The sequence below is a fragment of the Lissotriton vulgaris genome, chromosome 7 (genome assembly GCF_964263255.1).
Source record: "Lissotriton vulgaris chromosome 7, aLisVul1.2, whole genome shotgun sequence".
Lineage (NCBI taxonomy): Eukaryota > Metazoa > Chordata > Amphibia > Caudata > Salamandridae > Lissotriton > Lissotriton vulgaris.
Window position 1 is genome coordinate 256,005,169 of NC_141695.1, and position 22,859 is coordinate 256,028,027.

The following is a 22,859-nucleotide window of genomic DNA, read 5'->3' on the forward strand; positions in this document are numbered from 1 at the left end:
GTATTTTACTGACCTCTGCTGGTCTTTTTCTATCATGAGTGTTAAATAGAAGCAGTTCAATAGAAAATAAAGTCCCTCAGCGGAAGCAGACAAGTCCCAGGGATGATCTCCAGAGCCCACAATGTACATACACATATAAGTATATACTAAAGTATATACAAGAAGTCTCGGAAATTCAACCTAAAAAGACACATAACTCCAAGGGCTTAGAAAAGGCACAACAATATTTTATTTTGAAAACAGAACTTAAAAATGCAAATGTGTCTGAAGCTAAATCAAAGCAAAATATGTCAAATCAATTGAAAAAATGTCAGTAATGCCATGTTAACGTCCACATGCTCATCAAAGTGATTTTGCAAATTCGACAGGTCCTCGGCTATGCAAAATGAAGCAAAGTGGGGAAGCCAAGAATTCACATCTGAGGCACTATGCCAAGATTTTACACGCTGTGACAATTATGAAAAACAATAATGGACTACATTACAACATATATTTACAAGGCATATCAAAACCAGCATCATGGAAGAGCATATCCTCCTGTCCATTCATTGCTCAGGCTGACTTGCAGGCCAAGACACAGAAGTAGTTGTTGCAGACCTCTAACTCTGTGTCTGAAGAACAAACACCCATGATCTTCAAAAGCCTGCAGGCAGAAATTGAGAGGGTAAAGTTTAACTTCTGTGTTACTGTTAACAACGTCTCATTGTCCATTTCACTCATCAATTAAAGGGTGGACTATTACAATAGGCCTAGTGAAACTGGGTGCACCGCTAAATTCGACTTTTGCAACACAGGAGGATATTACTTACATTCCTCAGTAACAGCAATAACTCATGCTAATTAGAATGGTGATTGCAATGACACTTTCAATCACTGGTGCAGTCGGTTACTTTTTCACAACTCCATCGTTATTTAATTTTTTAATTCAGTTAGTCATTAACCTCTTTTCTTGACAATGTTGGTACACTGGCGCATGTCTGAATGAATTATTTGAAAGTGTTTTTTTGCTTAGTTTTCCCACTGCAATGAATTATTTACAAGATTTATCCTAAGAATAACATTTTGCATTAGGCTGATATCTCCTTATGATACCTCTTTAAAATTTATTTCATTTAACATTCGTTGTAATAAATATGGTCTGCAATTATAAATAGCTTATCTCCTCCAGTTGCTATTATTGGGCTCACTGTTTGATTATTTGTTATTGACCGTTAAGACTGTGTGTGGAAATAAAAAGAAAAAAAATGTGCACTTTCATAACGGCTCAACTTTTTCCCTATGCCTGCAATTCCATACTAGTGAAATGCCTATACCAAAATAAAATATATGTGCATATAGATATTCAATATCCTATTCTTCCCCACGTTATATACATAACAGTTCTTAGGCACTGATCCTTTACCTAGATAAAACACTGCACTCAGAACACAGGTTTTTCCTAGTTTGATTCTCATACATTATGCATGAGGTTTCCTGGAAGAACAGCAGGACTACCATCTCCTGTGTAATATCTCTGTATAAAGTCAAGGCCCAATGTCATCCTTTAGGCCGACACAGTAACACAGCAAGGTAGGACCCCTAGGGAGACTTATGGGTATATATACATGATGTCTTGCTTAGAAGGACACAGGAGACTGTGACTTCCCGGCTGACACACTGACCAGAGATGCTGAGGTTCCTGCATGCAGGCGCTCCAGCTCGCAGTAGTATAACATCCCTTGCATGGTGTCTAATTTGAGAACAGGACTGGGGTTCCATATTCTCTCATTCTTAGGTAATTGGGTTGACCAGATCCTAGAGGGATTCTTGGCAAAAGACCTACACAGATGCTAGGTACATCTAGTTAAGGAAGCATTGTAGGAGTACATACGTATTATCATGTATTCTATGTAATTCTAAATACTCATGATTACTGCAACATGGTAGAACTGTACCATCCCTTTACTTTCATAGTACTGCTAACCATATATCTCTGCTACTGTCTAATGGTTGTTAGAGCTCATCTATTCTACACTAGAATAACAGCTGTTCAATAAATTCTTATTGAAACGCCCAGACTGTTTGTTCGGTGTATCTCTAAGACAAACTAAGTGAGCAGAAGTGACTAAGCGAAAGGTACTATATTGTTTCTATTATTCTGAGGGATCAGGGGTGTCATGTTCTGAGGTTGCTAAAAACTATTTTGTCCCTGATAAGAGTAGATTCTAGTGGCACTGTGAGCTAGATGATACAAACAGGCTAACATATACAGTGGGGGTGCTCAGAACCAGTGTGCCACCAATCCCACTGTTTATGTTATCAAAATGCACAGATCCTGTATAGGATATATAGGAACTACACAACAATATCTGTGGAAGGGCTAGATGTCTTCAAAGTGTGACAGCCACTACTGTTTTTCTCACAACTTTGTTCTACAATCTCTTGGTTAGACGCAATTCTTTTCTCTCCAGATATCTTCTGAACCCTTCCATTTTCGTATCACATACCTCTTCTTGTTTTTATTTAGCACCCTCTTTACACTCTCTCCTTCTTACCACTCCCCACACACAGCAAACCCACTGACATGTATGCACTGCATTTTCTTTAACTTTCACCATCAATGTTCCAACAGCTGTATAGCTCCTTCATGCAGGTTTGAATAGAATCTCAGTTACAACTAGAACACCTAATAATTGCCCTGGGAGCTTCATAGATCTAATTTGTGGTCCATTATAAAAACTCACCCAAAATATGAATCCACACAGATATACAGAAGCAACTACTTTCAAAGTACGCACTATACACGAAAAACATGTTGCATGAAAAAATTGTAAAATACAACTGGATAGAAAAAGCAAATACTCTTCGTAATGTTAGTATAAATAAAATGTGAAAGTCAATTGTATGCAGTAGCGGCTGCTACCGTACCTGGGTGGTGAGGCGGGGAGGAGATAGGGGCCGAAGGAAGGAACGAAAAATAAAAACTACTTACCTGGAACGTCTCCCCTGCCTCCTCTGTCATCTTCCTGCAGACTCCTGGCCAGCAGTAAGAAGCACCCGGCAAAGAGGCTCCTGTGATCCAATCACAACGCTATGATGCAGCGTTGTGATTGGTCTGAGCACTGTGGATCTTTATTCAGACTGGAACAAGAAGCCTGTGCATTTTACTGACATGGGGGTGTAATGCAGCTGGTACGAACATGCAAAGTGTGCATGAACTGTTTGGTCGGCCCAAGAGGGCCGGTCAAACAGTTCATGTGCCCTTAGGGAGTGCACACCACTCCTCCCCTGCTCTGGCCAACCCCACCCTTCCCCACCTGAGAGCCACTGACAGGTATAGGAAAAATAACAGGATAATAACTGTCAATAGTTATTATCCTGTTACCATCCCTTTTGTTCAGTGGGGAGCAGCCTCCGCGGAGTGTATGTTTTTCCCAGGGTACAGCAAAAGAGGAGGTCAGGACACTTACAGATGGGGCAACATGCCACCCTCTCCCTCCTAGTAATACCTGAAACTGTTTATAAACCGTGACCTCAGATTAGACCTGAAACTCTGTATGAAGGACATATGCATTCTAGTGTTGGGTTTATGCTGGGGCAAAATGCAGAAAGAAACAGAATATCCACATCCTGTAGCCCATGAGATCCATAAGTAAGAACAAACTCTCTTTTTAGTGTCATGATAATTAGAACACCTATGATTGCAAAGATGCATCTTCTCTCTTTATACAATGTCCTGTGGTGCATGCAAAAAACCTTTTCGTTGTATAACTTGAAATGATCTTTACCTTTGTTGCAGCTTTTGAAGAAATTCTTTTGCATACTCTGGCTCGTCCACAAATAGGTTTTGGAACATAAATAGTGACTCCAGGAACCTCATCAGTGCTGCAACTGACATCGAGCACTCCGACGCAATGTTAGTAACTCTGCAGAAAATGGAGGCATTACAGGCTGTGAGACTCTGCCTTTCTTCAGGGACTCACACTCTCGCCATTCATTGGAATACTTGTTGTGATCATTTTAGAGCTTAACATACAAATCTAACAGGCATACTAGGTAAAGACTTCCCCCAGTGCAAAAATGGAGAGAATGTAAATTGCTTCTTTCATGCTGCCTGAGTTGAATGGAATGGGAGAAAAATGTTTGACTTACAGACTAATTCAATTCGGTGCATATAAAAATGACCATAAAAGCACATGAGCGACACATAGGACAACAGGTATTGCAGAATTTAACAAAAATACTGACATAAAATTTAAAACATACTTTTCCTGGCATTAATTGATTGATTTAAAAAGGTAGCAGTAAAAAAGCATATATCTGCAGATTGCATATTAAAAATTAATTTCATTGCATCATTAATAGTATGTGAACCATATTTGATAAACAGAGGTTTTAAATAGTCAATACGAAAACTCTTATAAAGTTTACATATCAATAAAAAGTGCAAGGTGCTCTGCTTTGATAGACCATCACATGGAAAGGGTCCGGTCGGATAGTTTTTCAGGTGGGGCGATACCACCAGATGGTGTGCCAGCCCGAACCTAAGTCTAATAAGTACAAATCTATGGGATGGTCTGGTCACCATGGCTTCTGTCGTTTGCCTGATGAAATGTGGTAGTTGATTGAGTTGTTATGAATGTAATGGTTTGAGAATGAGTCAGTGGTTGATAGAATGAGTGATTGATTTGGGTGCCATCTTTTATTGCTCTCCGTGTCCCTGGGCTGATGTTGCACTATTTGATATGTATTTATATGAAATGAAGTATGTATTGCTCTCTATTATTTAAACTTTATATATGTTTCTATGAAAATAAATAAGAGAATCAACATTTGAAAAATATTTAGCTGTTCTGTGGGCGCTTTCCATTTATTATTGGAATTCTTTGGTCCTTTATATAATTGGGAACTCCCTTTTTCATGTTGTTCCATAAATATAGGGGTAACCTTTATTAACAATATGGCTATTGTAAAACAGAGTGGAAGACAGAACCCCGGTCTTTAACGAATGCCTCCTCATTCTATGCGCTAAGAATGTTGACTTCAGCTCACTTTTGGGTATTGTGGTAGCAGCACATGGATCGGCCATAATATTTATGTCAAAGATTTCCCAAAAAAGTCGACAATATATTTTAACCAGGGAATTTTTTAATAATTGTCTAAGGCGAGCCAGTGCTCTATAACAGATGTATTAAAAGCTGTCTCCTCCTTTAACCAGGCCTTAAGGATAATAAATCCATCAGGTAGTTAATCCCCAGTTTCTATGGATCAGCTCAGTTGGGGCGGAGGTAGGTAAACAGAGCAGCTTATTAAGGAAAGAATTTTCCTCCATCTGCAAACTATAATCACAGCAGTGTCCCCAAACTCCGGCCCCATACAATGCAATTGACACACATCTGGCTTGGTAAATCGGAAGCATATCCCTGGTACGTCTGTCTCCGAATCTAAAAACCCTGTGAGCATTTTTAGCCATTTTAATACGGACATTGGTAAATTCGTTAAACCATTTTCTATTTTTTTTTTAAAAGTTTTTATTTTATTTTATTAGAAAGAACAGAGGAAGAAAATAGCGACAGTCCCGCACATCACCCCACGCAGGGGGTATAAGTAGAGGCAGAGAGCAAGGGCATCGTGTACCAGATAGCTACCACCGATAAGCTCGTAAGCTGTGCATAGGAGCAATTGAGCAATTCAGATACTGGACGAAGTAGAACACAGCTCCAAACACCCATTGGGGAGAAAGGCCTGCAAGGGTGGATATCAGTACGTAAACCCGCAGTTCATTGCATAGGATTCTGGTGAGCCTCATCATCTTTGGGGGTGTCTCAAAAAGTAACCAACAAAACATAAACCCCCCCACCCCTCCCACCCCCCCTAGTGGTGGTGACAACAACATACACACACTCATTTATCTTGACTCCTCCGTTAGACCTGAAAGAGATGAAGTGCTCGTACTGTGGATGGGCATACTGCAGATGGTAACCCCTTCGAAAGGAAGCGGACCAGGGGTCCCCAGCGAAATAGGAAGTTTTTGAAGTTTCCCAGGAAGATGTCCACGATTCGTTCCACGCTCAGCAATTTCCATAATCTTGCATGCCATAGGGAGATCGCCGGAGCCTCTGGTTTCTTCCAGGCCACTGCTAGAGTGAGTTTGGCAGCTCCTAAACATAGCCACAAGATCTGGTTGTCCGCACGGGTCTGATGTTTGAGATTCGGGTCCCGAAGACCCAGCAGGACTTGGGCCATTGAGTCAGCTACCGGGTATCCGAGGATTCCCTTGATATGGGATAGGATCTCTTCCCAGTATGGGCGGATGACCGGGCAGTCCCACCAAATATGGCGGAAATCTCCCAGTAGACCACAGCCCCTCCAACATCTGTCAGAGGAGGCCGGGAAAATGCAGTGTAGCTTGGCCGGGTACAAGTACCAGTCCATGAGAGTTTTAAGGTGGGCATCCCTTAGTTCCAGCGAATGATTATGCGCAGTAATGTCTCGCCACAGGGCGGACGACTCCCCATCCGCGATGTCCCGCCCTAGGAGTTCCTCCCAATGTCCCATATAGCGGGGACGAGGCGACACAGCAGAGGTAAGCAATAGATTATAAATAAAGGAAATAACGCCCTTCATGGTGGTGGTCCGGAAGATGAAGGCTTCGAAGGGAGAGGGAGGCCTCGTGGCTGCGTCGTTGCCTTCAGGCGACATAGCCCAATGGAGCAGCTGGACATGATGGAAGCGCTCGGATGGTGGGACTCCATAGTCCCTCATACAGTTATCAAAGGTAAGCGGAGCGTAACCGTGAAATAGGTGTGTGAGAGCTCTACAGCCCCCTTCTCTCCATACCCTGTATGGGCCCTCCTGCAACGCCGGTGGAAAGGCCGGGTTAAAGTGTATGGGCGTGAAGGGGGACGGGAACGTAGTCCAACGTTCATCATTAGACAATGTGTCCCAAACCTTCAGGGTAGTGCCGGTGGGAGTACTGATGTAAGCGTTCTTGGGTCTATCTCTCTTGGGTTTCCAAGCTAGGTCCCGGATTGATCTCCCTGCGACGCTTCTGTCCATATGTAGCCAGTGTTTTTACAAGCATTGTTGGGACCATTCCACCAAGACCCGTAACTGCGCGGCCTTGTAGTACAATTGCATATCGAGGAGGCCCACGCCCCCCCTCCCCCGTGGCCGCCGCAGAGTGGCAAAGGAGAACCGTGCCCGTCCCCCTGCCAAACAAAACAGAGCATCTGGGTTTTAAGGCACCGGAATAATTCCACATCTAGTGGGATAGGAAGCGCTTGGAAGGAGGTATAAAAACTTGGGGAGGAGGACCATTTTAAGTGCGTGAATCCTGCCCAGCCACGAAATATATTTTGGTTTCCAGCGATCCAAGTCCGCCCGGGTCTGCGCCAGAAACGGGGGAAAGTTTGCAGAATAAAATTTCCCCACCGAGGGCGTCAACCAGACCCCCAGATACAGGATAGAGCTGGAGGCCCAGGGTTGGGGAGTGAGTGGCTGCACTCGGTCCACCTCCGCTGGGGAAAGTGTAAGGTTGAGGACATAAGACTTATCGTAGTTAACCCTGAAACCGGCCACCTCCTCGAAGCGCAATAACACCTTCTGAACATGTGGTAGAGAGCGAGCCGGATCCATAATGGATATTAAAATGTCATCAGCGAATAGGGAAATTTTGTGCTGCCTTCGTGTTCTCGCACCGCTAGCGCCAATGGCTCGATGCTCAGAGCGAAGAGCAGGGGGGAGAGGGGACAGTCCTGTCTGGTGCCACGGGAGTGCGAGAAAAACGCAGATAGATGGCAGTTGATCGCTACTCTAGAGCGGGGGTTGCTGTAGTTCGCTCTCATCATCATCAGGAACTTAGCCGAGAAGCCAAAGGCAGCCAAGGTGTGGAACAGGAAGCCCCAGTCCACGCGGTCGGAAGCCTTTTCCGCATCAAGGTCCACTAGAACTGCCGGTATATGGAATCTGTTAGCTTTCTCTATCAAATGAATAACCCTTCTCGTATTGTCATGGGTCTGACGCCCCTTGATGAATCCAGATTGGTCCGGATGTATGAGTGCCGGCATTAGATCTTGGAGCCGACTTGCAATGATAGAGGAGTACAACTTGGCGTCAATGTTAAGGAGGGCAATCGGGCGGTACGAAGAGCATTTAGTCGGATCCTTCCACGATTTAGGGATAATTGAGATCACGGCTTCAGCCATTGAACCCGATGTTGCCCCAGACTCAGCTATTTCATTAAAAAGTGAGACCAGAAAGTCGCACACTTCGGTCGCATAAGTCTGATAAAAAATGATCGGTATAGCCATCAGGCCCCGGCGCTTTATGGAGCTTCAGGTTTTTAATAGCATCAAGCACTTCAGCTCGGGTGATTGGGGCGGCGAGAAGTTTGTTCCATTCGTTAGAGACCTGAGGTATGGGTAGCTCACTTAGATAGGCCCGCTGGTCCTCATAGTCGAGGGTATCTCCTGCATAGAGCGAGGCATAAAAGCGTCCAAAGAGTTCAGCTTTGTTCTCGTCTCGATGTTGCAGGGCCCCCATCGCGTCCTGGATACCTCCTACGTAATCCCTTTCCCCTTTGTCCCTAAGCTGCCGAGCCAGGTGTCTCCCCACCTTGTTTCCCTGGGAGTAAGAGAGGCACCGTAGTTTCAACAGGGTGAACTCTGCTCTATTATTGGAATGGGCCCTCAACTTCCCTCTAACTGCCGTCAAGGGGCGAAGGGTCAATCTGGAAGGGTTCAGTTTGTGAGCTTGCTCAAGAGTAGCAAGTGCTGATTCCAGCTCCTCTCGCCCCTTTCGCCTCAATTTGTTGAGTTTGGCGTTAAGGGCCAGGCAAGTGGCCCTCACCGATGCCTTGAGGGCGTCCCAGGTAGTGAATGTAGATGTGTCGGACACAGGGTTAAAAGTAAAAAATTCCCGAATGGCCTTCCCAACTCCTTACAGGAGGTGTCATCACGCACCAGCGCGACCGGGAAATACCACTTGCGTTGTCCTTCACTGTTCGCCGCCCAGTGCAGCCCGAGCACAAGCAGGCTATGATCAGAAACAGACAGCAGGAATATACTAGAGTCGCGGACTTCGCCTCTGAGGGCTTGGCTCAAGAAGATGTGGTCTAGGCGGGAATAGGAGTGGTGGACATGTGAAAAGAAGATGTAATCCCGGGATTGGGGGTGTAAAAAATGCCACCCATCTACCAAGCCCAATTCACCCACAAGCCGCTGAGTTTCAGTAGAGAACAAGCCAGTATCCGCTCTCTGAGTATGAGAGCTGTCCATGCCTCTATTCCATACCAAATTGAAGTCCCCTAACAAAAACAGGTGTCCCTCAACAAAGTCCTCCACCCTCCGAAGCAGATCCTGGAGAAAGCTATTTTGTCCCGCATTGGGAGCATACACTACTACAAAGGAGCACTGTCTGCCGTGCACCAGACCTTCAACCATCAGCCAACGGCCCTCCTTATCGCTGCGCATACCCATACGCTGAAAGTGCAGGGACGCACGGAAGAAAAGAGCCACCCCCATGTGTTTCGTGGAGGCGGATGACCTATAAATAAGGGGGAAATGTCTATGCAGAAGGCGGAGCTCATCTCTGCGTGCCAAATGGGTCTCCTGGAGGTCCACTACATCTAGCTGGTGATCAGTCACATACTTCCAGACCTTCTGACGTTTCTGCGGGGAATTCAGACCTTTCACATTCCACGTTCCAATGCTAAGAGGCATTACAAAGTAGTGACCCCACCTCCGCTATCTTCGCACCACCCAGTCCCTCCCTCCCTAGGTCGCTACTGGACGACCTGAGCTGGTGTACTACAGTCAGGATAATCAAGAAAGCCCCATGACAGGAACCACATTTCAGTCCATCACCCTTTACCCCTCTAGTGCACCAGGGTTCCACCCCACGCAGCCACAAAATCCATCCCTTCTCCCCATTCTCCGGCACAACAGGGGTCCTCCCAGGTAGCATCCCTAGAACCTTACAATCAGAAAGGAAATCCCACAGATCTTCGAGGGCCAAATACAAACTTTCCAAAGACACTCCCCTCACATTCCATAAATCAAGTAAAGCATCAAGCCAAACAGCCCGGTCACCACCACTACCCCCCTACTCCCCCCCTCCCCTTAACAAATCCCCCCCGACTCCCTCCCCCCCAAAAAACTGAGTTCCACCACCAAACCAGCAGAACTGTAAGAGGCATCAAACAGGGAAAGTAAAACAAGCAGTAACAATGATCTCGACAGTCCCCGTGTGTGGACGTCTGCAGATACCCCCAGGGGGTGGGGGAAGAGGCACCATGAAGTGTGCCCCCAAAGTCCCGGACCGGGGTGTCTTCCCAAAAGTACAAAATTACCCACGGTACCTGATGTAGAGGTGCCCCTCCGGCGCCATTCAAACGTCCTCTCAGGGCTCAAGCTGCCCGGAGCTATCCTGCGAAGGTGCCACCGTTACTGAGGCCACAGAGGCAACCGCCGCGCCCCTCTCCTGTATGCTGGTCGCACAATCAGGCCTCCTCGGCTCTGGGTCCCGGCCCACTCTCTGCCAAGACTGGGAGTGCCGTCTCGCCTCGACGGGGAACTCCCACCGCCCGGGGAAGGGGCAGCATTGTCCATGCCCAAGATGTCCCTGGCCGCCTGCAGGGAACGGACCTGAACCAATCAATTTTGCCATCTGAAGATGAGGCGAAAGGGGTGGCCCCAAGAATAAGACACTTTTTGTTCACACAAGTAGGTAGTCACAGGGCGAAATTCACGTCTCTTCTGAAGCGTCGATGCTGCCAAATTCTGAAACAGATGGGGGCGGTGGGTTCAGAATTTCAAGGACGGGGTCTCCCGGGCCCTCCGAAGTATGCGCTCTTTTAGTTGGAAGTCGTGGACGCAGATCAGAATGTCAGGGGGAGGGGCCCCTCCTCGCCTCGGCAGTCCGACTCTGTGGACCCTGTCCATCTTGATCTCGCTGATGTCCTCGTCGCCCAGGACCTGCAAGAAGAGTGCTTCTACATATCCCTTGAGATCTCCAGCCTCCCCATCCCAGGGCACAGCACGGATGCGGATGTTGTTCCGGCGGGACCGGTTCTCCAAATCCTCCGCATGAGTCTGGAGTTCTAAGTTCTGCTCAGTGAGCCGGATCACATCTTGCTGTAGTTGGTGCACATCGTTCGCCACACTCAGGTCGTGATCCTCCAGGGTAGCTACCCACTCTCTGATACTATCCACATCCCTCCTCACCTCACAAAGGTCCGAAGCCAGCTGAGAACGGAGTTCAGAGATGTCCTCCTTAATGAAAGCAAAAAGTTCCACCATAAAGGCCTTAGTGGCGGGCGCCTCACCGTCTGTCAGCTTAGACGAGCTGGGACCAGGAGACGCCGCCTGCTGGGTCCCCTTCAAGGGGCCATCCTTACTGGGCTTCTCCTTGCGCTGTCTGTTAGCCATTGCGTCGGTACCGACTGTTCCTCTTCCCAATGGCGTGTTAGAGATAGCCCCAAATCGCAGGGGTGGGCCGCCACAAATCGTCTCGGGGAGCTCCACCGCTGCAGTAGTTGGTACCAGGCTCAAGGGGTCACCTTGCGCCTCACAAGTCACGCATCTCAGGGCCAAGCAACTCACTCACTTCCCCTAAAGCTGCCCAGCCAGCGCCACCGGTCCTCCTCTTAACCCAGGCCGCCTCTGGACTTCACTCCAAGTTCCGTCGGGAGACCACGCCACCGGTCTCAGACCTAGGAATCAAGCCTCCTGCGGCCACAGCAAAGCTCTCACCCAATAGCATTTCTGATGGTGCAGCCAGTCCTAATGTTACGCACGAGTTTCAGGGATAAGTATCGGGGTTAAGGGGCCACGGTCCGCAACCCCCGTTGCGCGTGCAGTCCAATCCTCTCTCCTTCCCCTCACACTTCCAGGCCAGGGTGCCAAGCCGAAGAGTCCAGCAGCCATCCGCTTGATATCAGGCTCCCCACGTGGCACAGGCCGTCCCCTACTCCACCACACCTCAGGGTCGTCTAGACCTTCACGCTAGAATCGGCCCATGCACGGCACTCCAGGAGAATCTGGGAAACACATCGCCCGAGGTCCGGCCGTCAGGCGGGGCCCCCCTTTCAAAACCAGCTGCTCCAAGGGTGAGGTTCCGTGACAATTGTAAGTGGTGTTTCCGACTCGCACGAATATGGTCGAGTCTGGTATCTATGAACCGCAAATGACGAGTTTAGTGAGTGTACGCGTTTTCGCTGTGCTAGCCTAAACCGTTCGTTTGTTTCGTGGGTTTCTTCATCTGAACCCACGGGTTCCATCTTAGATACGGCATCCATTTTGTTTCTTGCCCTCAAGTAGCCAGCGAACGGACGCTGTCCGCTTCGCGACCCTGGGATTCCCCAAACTCTTGCAGAAGACACGTGTTCCATTGAGGGTGTCTTTATGATGAGGGGGATGATACTGTAAGGCAGATGGCCCCGCTCGAGGCTCATCTTGCCGTGCCGGTCTATTGTCTCAGTTGTGTATTCATTAGGCACGTCTCCTTTGATGCCTGCAACTCGTGTTTCCTGATACCATCCCTTTAACACCCTTTTCGATCTGTTCGCTGTCCCTGTCTTCCTCTGCACCTGTTTTTGTCTCTTCCTTGATTCGTTTACAGCCGAACGGAATGTACTAATGGTGGGAAGATGTACTTTTACAGTTGGGAATTGCCAAATGCTACTGTAATTATGTTCCGGGCCCTGAATACATGAAAGCGACCCCCTATGACATCTACTGTGGGAACCGGGTTGTAATCTTTTGTTCATCATGTTATCCTATGACTGAAAACTGTATAAAAAGAGCGATCCGCAGATACAATTTGAAGCAGACTCCTCGAACTTGCACGTGTTGTACTTCTTGTGACTTCTGTGTTCCCTGCAGTAATAAACCTCGAATCTTTGATGCCGAAGGAAGTGTCCCGTGTCTCTGTCATTTGTACGCCGGAACAGGTTACCCACGAAGGTTTTAGGTGTTATCCCTGGCACCGCTGGGTCTTAGAAAAACCCAGTCCTTCAGTTGGCGCCCAACGTGGGGCTGCATCAGTGGTACCGGTCCAAGCCCGACGATCGTGAGGAACTTCGTGTGAAATCTCCGAGGGAAGGTGCACCCCGCTTCATCGATCCTGTTGTCGAAACAAGTGGCCCGACGACTTTTCCTGCGAAGATCCCCGCCTCCTGACGGCTGCGACGGACTGCTGCCCTGACTGTAGACTTGTTTTGGCGCCTGGCGTAGACCTTGGTATAGCGAGACGATTGACGGGCCTTCCTGGTGACGCCACTGATCTTTGAGTTAAGTATTTGTGGGTCGCTCCCAGAGTCCTTTGTTGTTGTGGGTGCTTAGTTGTTGCATGGTTCCATTGCATTTGTGGTTCTTGGTATTTAGTTCTTTGTTGTGCTATTTGACGTCTGCAGTCGCCAAAAACCGAGGGTTTTTGCTCTTTTGCAGGGACATTGTAATCCTATAACCCTTGACGTTTGTGAAACTCGGTTAGTGTGCACGATGCCTGGCCGTAGTACTTTGTTCAGTTGCTTCAGAGGTTGTGGTGCGGATTCCCGACTGGAGGACTCGTGTCCGATACCTCCGGTAGGAACTCCAACTTACGAATTATATAGTAGACATGGTTTGGGTCCAATTGCATTCAATGAGTGTTGGGTTCGCTACACTAAAAAAGACGGTGTCCTTAGTTGGCCACCTCATGGTAGTTTTGAAGCCCCGATTTTAGATAATCTTGAAACTAAATTGTTCCAAAGAAAAGCAAGGCCGGCCATGTTTGATTCCTTTCGGTTGTGGCGTAAAGAAGCCAAGCAGAAAGAAATCAAGCAGCTTAAACGTAATAAGAGAGAAGGGATCGTTACAATGGTGAAAAATGCAGAGCAGTTTCAGCGAGATAAGGAGGAAAAGGAAAAGGAAGTTTTCGATAGATTGCAGCGTATGACAGTCGATAAGTGTTACCCCGCTTTACCGACGAGTACGGATAAGAAGGGAGAGGAGGTAGTAGAGGACCCCTTGTTGTCCTATCTATTGAAGTCGTCCACCTCCGTATGCACAGGATACCGCAGTTCCTGTGGTTCCTCCTGTTCCCCAACCTGTTCCTGCTCCTCTACCTGCTCCTGTCCCTACTGCTCCCCCGTCTATACCTCCTCATACTCCTGTTCCCGCTACTTCTACTGTTTTGGTTACTCCTGCTGTCCCTTCTGTTTCTGACGCTTCTCTTGTTACCCCGTTGCTTTACTCTTCTACCCCGTCTGCTTGACGTCGTGTCCCTTCTGTTGCTGCTAACTTCTTCACTTCTCTCGGACCGATTCTTGGGTCCGCTGGTTCTGGTGCTCCCCAAAGACGAAGTCAGCTTCCTGATGGTAGGGAACGCGATACGCTGTATAATATGGCGACAAATTGGATTAGATACCCCCTTAGGAATTCTCCACGTGTGGTGATTGATACGTTTTCTCAATTCAATGAACCGACACAAAGGTTCGTGTTTGAGGAAATGTGCAAGCTCTTACGTGATCAGATATCAGCTGATGCGGCTGACGATGTGCTGGCTGCTCTGACTAATCTTCAGCTTCAGTTTGCGAGCGGAATAACGGTGGGTAGCAATGTTCGGCGTGCTGTCGAGCAGTTGCTATCTTTTCATCCTGCTATAATGCCTCGAGCATTGTTCACAGATGACACTGAGGAACCGACGGCAGCGCCTGGTCAGTATCCCATGCGCGAGGTTCCACCGGTGTACATGCCAGGTAATCCTGGTGCTAACCCTCCGGTCTTACCATTCTTCCAGAGAGTGTGGATACACCTTCCATGGAAGCGATCGGATGTTTTACAGGTGAAGCAATCTTTGCCAGACCCTCGAAAGAATCCTGCCGGGTACTATAAAGAGTTGTCTCAGCTAGTGGATGCGACGGTGATGAATCTTGCCGACATCGATATGTTGTTTGGAAATGTCGTACCGCAACCGGTATGGGCAAAGATTCGTCAGGAAGATCATGCAGCAGAATTAGGTGGTGACTGGGCTGCACTTCTTGCCGCGGATGCCTTGCAAGTTGGTGGGGCTAAGCCTGAACAGTTGATTACGGCTTTGCCTCAGAGAATAATAACCCTTATGAAAACGCTTATGCCAGCTATGAAAGTAAACTGGGACAAATTGTCCGCTTGCAAACAAAAGAAGGATGAGAGTGTCTCTGATTTCTTTACAAGATTTGAGGAGGCATTCATTGATCATAGTGGTCAAGATATGGGTACTAAGGGAGGTCAGAGATTGTTTGTGGACAAGTTTGTGTCAAATTTGTTGCCGGACCTAAGCAACAAATTAAGGAATTCAGAGAGTGCGTGGGCTGTTTCCACCTCTGCTCAGATATTGGCTACGGCCCAATATTATGAGAATAGAGAGAAAGAGGAAAGTGATCGTGCGGACAAAAAGACGAAAGAGCTCAAAACAAAAGTGTTGTTGCAACAAGCGTATCCTCCGCGTTCGAATCAGAATGATTCGCAACAGCGGAATCGATCGAAGTCTCAGTCAAATAGGTCACAATCACGGAATGACTCCTCTTCACAGAGATCTATGCTAGGGTACAATCAGTGTGCCTATTCTAGGGGTGAGGGTCATTTGAAATTCGATTGTCCAGTTTTGCGTGATCGAAATAGTGGTAATTCATCTAGAGGAGGCCGTAGTGGTCCTCAACAGTCCTCACGAGGTAGAGGTCGTGGTGTTCAAAATGATCGTTCTAACAATTCTTCTGATTCTAATAATTGTTTCGATCAGCGTGGATCGTCGCAAGGCAGATCCGCACAGTACAATGTGGATGATTATTACGTCGATCAGGGCACTGACGACGGTAATTACTAGGACAGCCATAGACAAGGAGAGGGAGTAGTATCAGTTCCGGTTGATCAGAGAGGGCCTTACGTCGCAGTTGCCACCTCGGGCGTAGTTGAGCCTTTTCTGTTGGACACTGGTGCAGCGAAAAGTTCCATCATGCATTCGAAACTCCCTGGCGCACCTTTGTCTGGCTTAACAAATGTTTCCGTTGGATTCTCTGGCGCCCCTGTTAGCAATCCGGTTTCACGCCCTTTGCCCCTTACAATTGGGCCTCGTGAGCTGCAAGCTCCTTTGATTTTGACTACTGGTTGTGGCGAAAATCTTTTGGGCCTGGATTTGCTAAAACGTCTGTATGCGACTTTGTATTGTTCTCCTGCGGGAGTAAAACTTACATTGGGTGAGAAAGTTATCTCTCCTATGTACTTGTCCATCGATAAGCTTCCACCGGAATTGAGTTCTCTTCCTGCATCTTTGTGGGCAACAGGTCCCAATAACGTGGGCCTGCTTGACATCTCCCCTTATGTTGTTCATTTGAAATCTAATGTGCGTTTGCCACGTATTCCCCAGTATCGTATCTCTCTTGATGGTGAGCGAGCGCTGTTAGCGATCATCTACGATTTGATCGAAAAAGATGTTATCGAGGAGACTCGGGGAAACGTGTGTAATAGCCCTGTGCTGCCCATTCTGAAACGCACTGATCCATCTAAGCCTCCTGTTTATCGCTTTGTCATTGATTTACGGGAGGTGAATAAAATTGTAATTCCTCAGTTCCCTGTGGTGCCCGACATTACGGCTTTACTGACTCTGATTCCAGCCTCTGCATCCTGGTTCTCAGTGATCGATCTGAAGAATGCTTTCTTTAGCATTCCGATTGCTGAGGAGAGTAGGGACCTTTTCGGTTTCTCTCTAGGTGGCCACAGCTTCAGGTTTAAACGCGCTCCTCAGGGCTACTGTGAGAGCCCATCGATATACAGCCAAGCCTTAAAGAGCCAACTTGATGCGTTTGTGTTGCCGGCCGGTGCGGCCTTGATCCAATATGTCGATGACTTATTGGTGGCTGTGGACACTCAGGACATTTGCAAGATTGCTATAGTATCGTTGTTGCAACATCTCTGTGACTTACATCACAAGGTGTCACCTTCTAAACTGCAATATTGTTGCCAAGAAGTAACCTATCTGGGTCACTTATTGTCAAAGGAGGGAAGAAGGTTGACCCCAGAGAGAATTACAGCGATTGCTCGAATGACTGTGCCAACAACTCAGAGAGATGTGCGTGCCTTTTTAGGTATCACGTCATACTGCAGGCAATGGATCCCAAATTTTTCATTGCTAGCGAAACCATTGGTGGCTCTTACGTGCAAGGATGTTCCAACTCCTTTACCATGGACGGAAGAATGTCAGAAAAGTTTTTCTGAACTACGTGATGCGTTGTGTTCGGCCCCTGTGTTAGGTACTCCTGACTACAGTAAACCGTTTACACTATACGTTCACGAGAGGGAAGGTTGTGCGTTGAGTGTCTTGACGCAACAATTTGGCGGTAAGCAGCGTCCATGTGCATATTTTTCCTCGACCTTGGACTAGGCATGGGCGGAAAATCCGTTCCGCTCGCGGATTTTGCGGATTTTCGGGAAATCCGCAATCCGCGAGATTTGCGAATTTCCTGCAAAATCCGCAAATCCGCGAGCAGCGGATTTTGCTCGCACTGCTCGCACTGTTCGCGTGAGTTCGCGCCCCGCGAATAAGTGCGAAATTGCAGAAATACGATCTAAGCAAAACTGAAAGTAACTACTTACCAGGTTCAAAAGTTCAGGCACATCATTAGTAGCCATTTCCTGTAGTGCTTCCTGAGGGGCCCCTCCAGAGTTCAGTTGCCAGTTGAAACTATTATGTGACCCTGCTCTGAACCTCAGAATAGTTACACATATGCCACAAAGGTCATGAATTACAGCTAAGGGAGACAAGCAGGAGCCAGGCTGGAAGTTAAAATCCATTAATCAGCCCCTAATTCATTATTGTCAGTTGGGGCAGGGCAGGTGTTGTAACTAATTTTGCAACAATGAAAGCACTTAGCAAGTGCAAAAGATCACTAATCAGGGCGCACTAAGGAAGCAGGTGCCAGCTAAAAAAATATTCTGTGACACATTAATCAGCCCCAAATTAATTCAGGTCACTTGAGGCAGGGAAGGTGTGCTTTGCTTTGCCAAAAATAATGTACACTGGACAACCAGAGGGTGTGGTGATGAAACAGAGGGTGGCATGGGTGGGCCAGAGGGTGGCATGAGTAGTCAGAGAGTGGCAGTGGTGACAGAGAGTGGCAGTGATGAAGAAGAGTGTCCCAAACAGGTTGGACACGTAGAAACAACAAGTTCGCAAAACTTGCGACCCGACAGGTAAGTTCGCAAATTGCGAAATTGTAAAAACCCTCGCGAACTGGCAGAAACACGGGCGAACACAAAAAAAAAAAAATCCGCAAATTCGCGGGAATTCGCGGATTTTGCGGATTGCGAATCCGCAAATCCGCAAAATTCGCGAACGCGAGATCCGCAAAATTCGCTCATGCTTACCTTGGACCCAGTAGCTAGAGCATTGCCGAGTTGTTTGAGAGCAACAGCGGCAGCTGCGGTGTCCATCCGACAATCTGCAGGATTGGTCATGGATAATATGCTTACGGTGATGGTTCCGCATGCAGTTGACACTCTCTTGAATCGTACGAAAACCCAACACCTGACGAGTGCAAGGTTGTCTGGGTATGAGCTGACGCTTCTGGCAAGTCACATTCAAATAAAGCGCTGTAATGTCCTGAACCCGGCGACTTTGTTGCCAATCAATATGGAATCAGATGAGGTAGCACCCCATGACTGCTACTTACGAACTGAGGAGGAAACAAAAGGTCGTGTGGACCTGAAAAACACTCCATTGGAAGACCCCGATGGTACCTTGTATGTGGATGGTTCGTGTTTTAAGTTGCCGAATGGTGATGTGACGACTGCGTATGCTGTGGTGACGTTGAGTACGGTTGTGGAGACTGCGAGATTGAATCAGAATTCTGCACAGGCGGCAGAGCTGATTGCCTTGACTAGAGCGCGTGTTTTGTCAAAAGGGAAACGGGTGAATGTGTTTACGGACAGCCAGTATGCGTTTGGTGTTGCGCACAGCTTTGGACGATTGTGGAGAGAGAGAGGTTTCATGACGTCGCATGGTACAAAGATCCAGCATGGACAGCTTGTGAAAGATCTTTTGGATGCACTTACATTGCCCGAGCAGGTGGCGATTATTAAATGTAGTGCACACCGTAAGGTGACGGATGATGTTGGTCGTGGCAATGCGTCTGCTGATGAGATTGCTAAGGAGACTGCCAGGAACCTTACAACTAGAATGTATGTGACGAATTTGGTAAGGTGGCCTACAGAAACTGGTATGTGTGAGGACACTATCGAGAGTGTGAAAGCGATTCAGAATGAGGCCACCGAGACTGAAAAGACGAAGTGGAAAGAGAGTACGGGAAAACTGGATGCGAATGGTTGTTGGATTGATTTGTCGGAGAATAAGAGGTGGATGTTGCCGGATGCGTATGTGCTAGCTGTTGTGACGATGGCACATGGCTTGTCACATATTAGTGCGAAAGGTATCTGTAAGTTGTTGTCCCCTGTATGGAAGAATGATGGTATCGCTAAGTGTGCTGAGAGATTGGTCAAAAATTGTATGATATGTATGATGTACAATCCTGGTAAGGGAACTCCTACACCTCCTGGCCATTTTGCTCCTCCTTCATGTCCCTTTGAGGTGATTCAGTTAGACTTCATCCATATGGAGCGATGCAATAACCTAAAATACGTTTTAGTTGTGGTTTGCGCATTCTCCCGATGGATCGAAGCCTACCCTCTTAAAGACAATACTGCCCTGTCCACTGCAAAAGTCCTACTGAAGGAATACTTTCCTCGGTATGGAATGCCACGGATTGTATGGTCTGATAACGGAAGTGAGTTTGTGGGGAGTGTGATGAAGAATGTGTGTAAGGGCCTTGGAATTACACAAAAATTCCACAGCGCCAATGATCCCCAGTCAGCAGGTTTGGTTGAAGGGTACAATGGCACTCTTAAATTGAAACTCGCGAAGATTCAGGCTACGACTGGTCTCTCGTGGCCTGACGCTTTGCCCTTAGCTCTTCTGTCAACCAGGGCGACTGTACACTCCCGAGTAGGGCTCAGCCCCTATGAGATTGTGTTCGGCCGTCCTGCCAATGTTTGGGGGGTCCCTAGACCCAGTGTGTTTTCTGATCTTGAATATCCAATGTTGGTCGATTATCTTCATGATCTGACTGCTAAACTGAGGTTAATTCACCAACAGGTCTTTGAAGCACTGCCGACGCAGACGGAGGGTCCAGGCCACCAGCTCCAGCCCGGAGACTGGGTGGTGACGAGGAATTTTGGCCGAAAGCGCAATCTTGAGCCACGATTCACCGGACCCTACCAGGTGCTCCTTGCCACGAGGACTGCTGTTCGTTTGGAGGGGCGCAAGCATTGGGTGCATGCCACCCACACCAAGAAGATACCTATACCTTTGCCAGCGGACTCGTGGGTGAGGAAGGGCATCGCCTCGTCTGAAGCTGAGATCGTACCGAACTTTGTCCCATTCAGCGACGCTCAGCCTGTTGGAGATACCTCAGTGCAGCCGGACGATATTGTTGGACATTCGTCATCACAGAACTCAAGATCTGAACAATTGTCTGGTCGACAGGATTCTGTTTCATCATCGGACCAACTGTTTGACGATCAGACTCGTCCTGGGAGAAGCAGATATTTTCTTCGCTCCAATACCAGAGACAAATAAAAAATATTTTTGCTTTCTCCCCTGACATTCACGTTACCCCATTATCACTCTTCAGCCTGAACACTTTTATATAACTGTGATTTTGTAAATTTTGAGTCTTTTTCTACATATGTGTATTTGTTTCCACAAGCTAGGAGATTTTGTATATATTGTTGATTAAAGTACCTTACATCCGGGTAGACCGTAGGGCCGCGCGGGTACTTCCTTCTGGTTAGTAGGTCCTGACACTAGGTCGGAGACCGTCGATTCCTAGGAACTCCTGGGGATTGACTATTGCTACACAGAACGAAGTGTGTCAAGAACGTTGCGGACGGTTTTAGAGGATGGCTTTCTCGAAGCTGTCGGAATTGGAAAAGGCTCAAACTCAAAGATTTGAACTGCGTAGAATTGCACGTACTAAATGCTTCATGTTTCAGGTGTTCCTTCTATTCCTAACTGTTTCTTCGTTATTGGTGGGTGGGGTGTATTATATGATACAGTCATTGTTGCCTTCTGCCTCACCTACCCCTTCTTCTGAACCTAAACCTACCTCCACTGTCTCTCCTCATTCCTTCCACATCCTACCACAACACGAGCAGGTTAGACGTGCGGAATTCATGAACAATTCCTTCGTTCAGCTCCTTCATCAGCATCAGTTGGTGATGAACACTACCAATTGTTGGATGTGTGGGTTAATGCCACATACCACCGATAAGGGAATTCCGTACTTGGTCCTTCCTTACAGTTCCCAGGGTTCAGCTCGAGCATTCCAAACAATGTTTCGAAGCGCACTAGATTCTTACCCCAATCGAGAGCCACGTTCTCCACACTTTGGTCCCGGTCCGTACCATAAACCTTTGGCAATAGCGATTGCTGATTTAGATAGGGATATCTATGAACTATCGCTCATTCCAGAGGAAGAGGTGCAAGCCTATAGGGATCTGATTGAGGCTGAGTATAGTGTGCTTGTGGGTGAAAGACAGCTCAAAAGTTCATCTCCGATATGGATCGTACCCCACCTTGGTAATTTCTGTTTAAAAGGCCGTGGCCGAAGCCCGAGAGCTCACCTTGGGGAGAGTGCTTGCACTGAAACATATGTTTTACCAATGCTCTCTTCCCCTGTTCTCCTGACTGCCAAGGGTACGTACTTTGTCTGTTACGACCGTGCATATACGTGGTTGCCCCTTGACTTCTCGGGTACCTGTTATATTGCAAATTTGTTGCCACCGACTTTTACAGTCGCCTCCAATTATTACAAGACCAGAGTTGTGAGAGGCGTGATTAGCAAAGAGGACACTGCCGGTCAAGAGGCAGGAGACTTTTTCAAGGGTTTCTTGCCGTTTTGGGGACCTATGATCAACAGTAGGAACCTGAGACAGTTGACTCGAGTAGTGGAATCGACCGCTAATATCACTGCTAGTGCCCTTGGCAACATCACAGCAGAGCTTCAGGCGGACAGGCTTATGACGTTACAAAATCGTATGGTTTTAGACGTCGTCTTAGCAGATCGAGGTGGAGTATGTAAGGTGATCCATTCGAGTTGTTGTATTTTCATTCCAGACAACGCTCCGACTGTCTATCAAGCCATCTCAAAGTTGCATAAGATCTCCGAGTCCATACACGTGGACGTAGGGGATTGGACGCTACTTGGGTGGTTTTGGGGCCTAATGTCGACTTGGGGTTGGAAGATTCTGATGATCATTGGGGTTGTTGTAGCATTTCTGTTCATGTGTTGCCTTTGTGTGCAGTGTGGTCCTGCCTTATGTGGCCTCTGTGCTACGTCATGTATAAGGCAGCCGCCTGTTACCAAAGGAACTCTGATGGATAGAATTATGTTGCAACAGCATCTAGATGGTCTGATGAATATCAAGATCGATTCTGATTCCGATTAGTGCTTGTCTACATGAGGGCAAAAGGAGCGTCTGAGGTTCCGTGACAATTGTAAGTGGTGTTTTCGACTCGCACGAATATGGTCGAGTCTGGTATCTATGAACCGCAAATGACGAGTTTAGTGGGTGTACGCGTTTTCGCTGTGCTAGCCTAAACCGTTCGTTTGTTTCGTGGGTTTCTTCATCTGAACCCACGGGTTCCATCTTAGATACGGCATCCATTTTGTTTCTTGCCCTCAAGTAGCCAGCGAACGGACGCTGTCTGCTTCGCGACCCTGGGATTCCCCAAACTCCTGCGGAAGACACGTGTTCAATTGAGGGTGTCTTTATGATGAGGGGGATGATACTGTAAGGCAGATGGCC

At 47.5% G+C, this 22,859-nt stretch overlaps 1 protein-coding gene across 2 annotated transcripts in view; it reads right to left on the reverse strand.

Annotated features, from left to right (window-relative positions):
- Positions 1–206: 206 nt before the first annotated feature.
- The window catches only part of LOC147701323 (uncharacterized), a 104,689-nt gene continuing 82,036 nt past the window's right edge, over positions 207–22,859 (reverse strand). The window contains exons 7-8 of one of the 2 annotated variants that reach the window (XM_086930039.1): positions 3,768–3,905; positions 207–643 (exon numbers count right to left, since the gene is read on the reverse strand). In XM_086930039.1, the coding sequence (XP_086786165.1) occupies positions 553–643; positions 3,768–3,905 (229 nt within the window). In that variant the 3' untranslated portion in view covers positions 207–552. The remainder of the gene's footprint in view (positions 644–3,767; positions 3,906–22,859) is intronic. The other variant, XM_086930040.1, reaches the window with a different exon arrangement.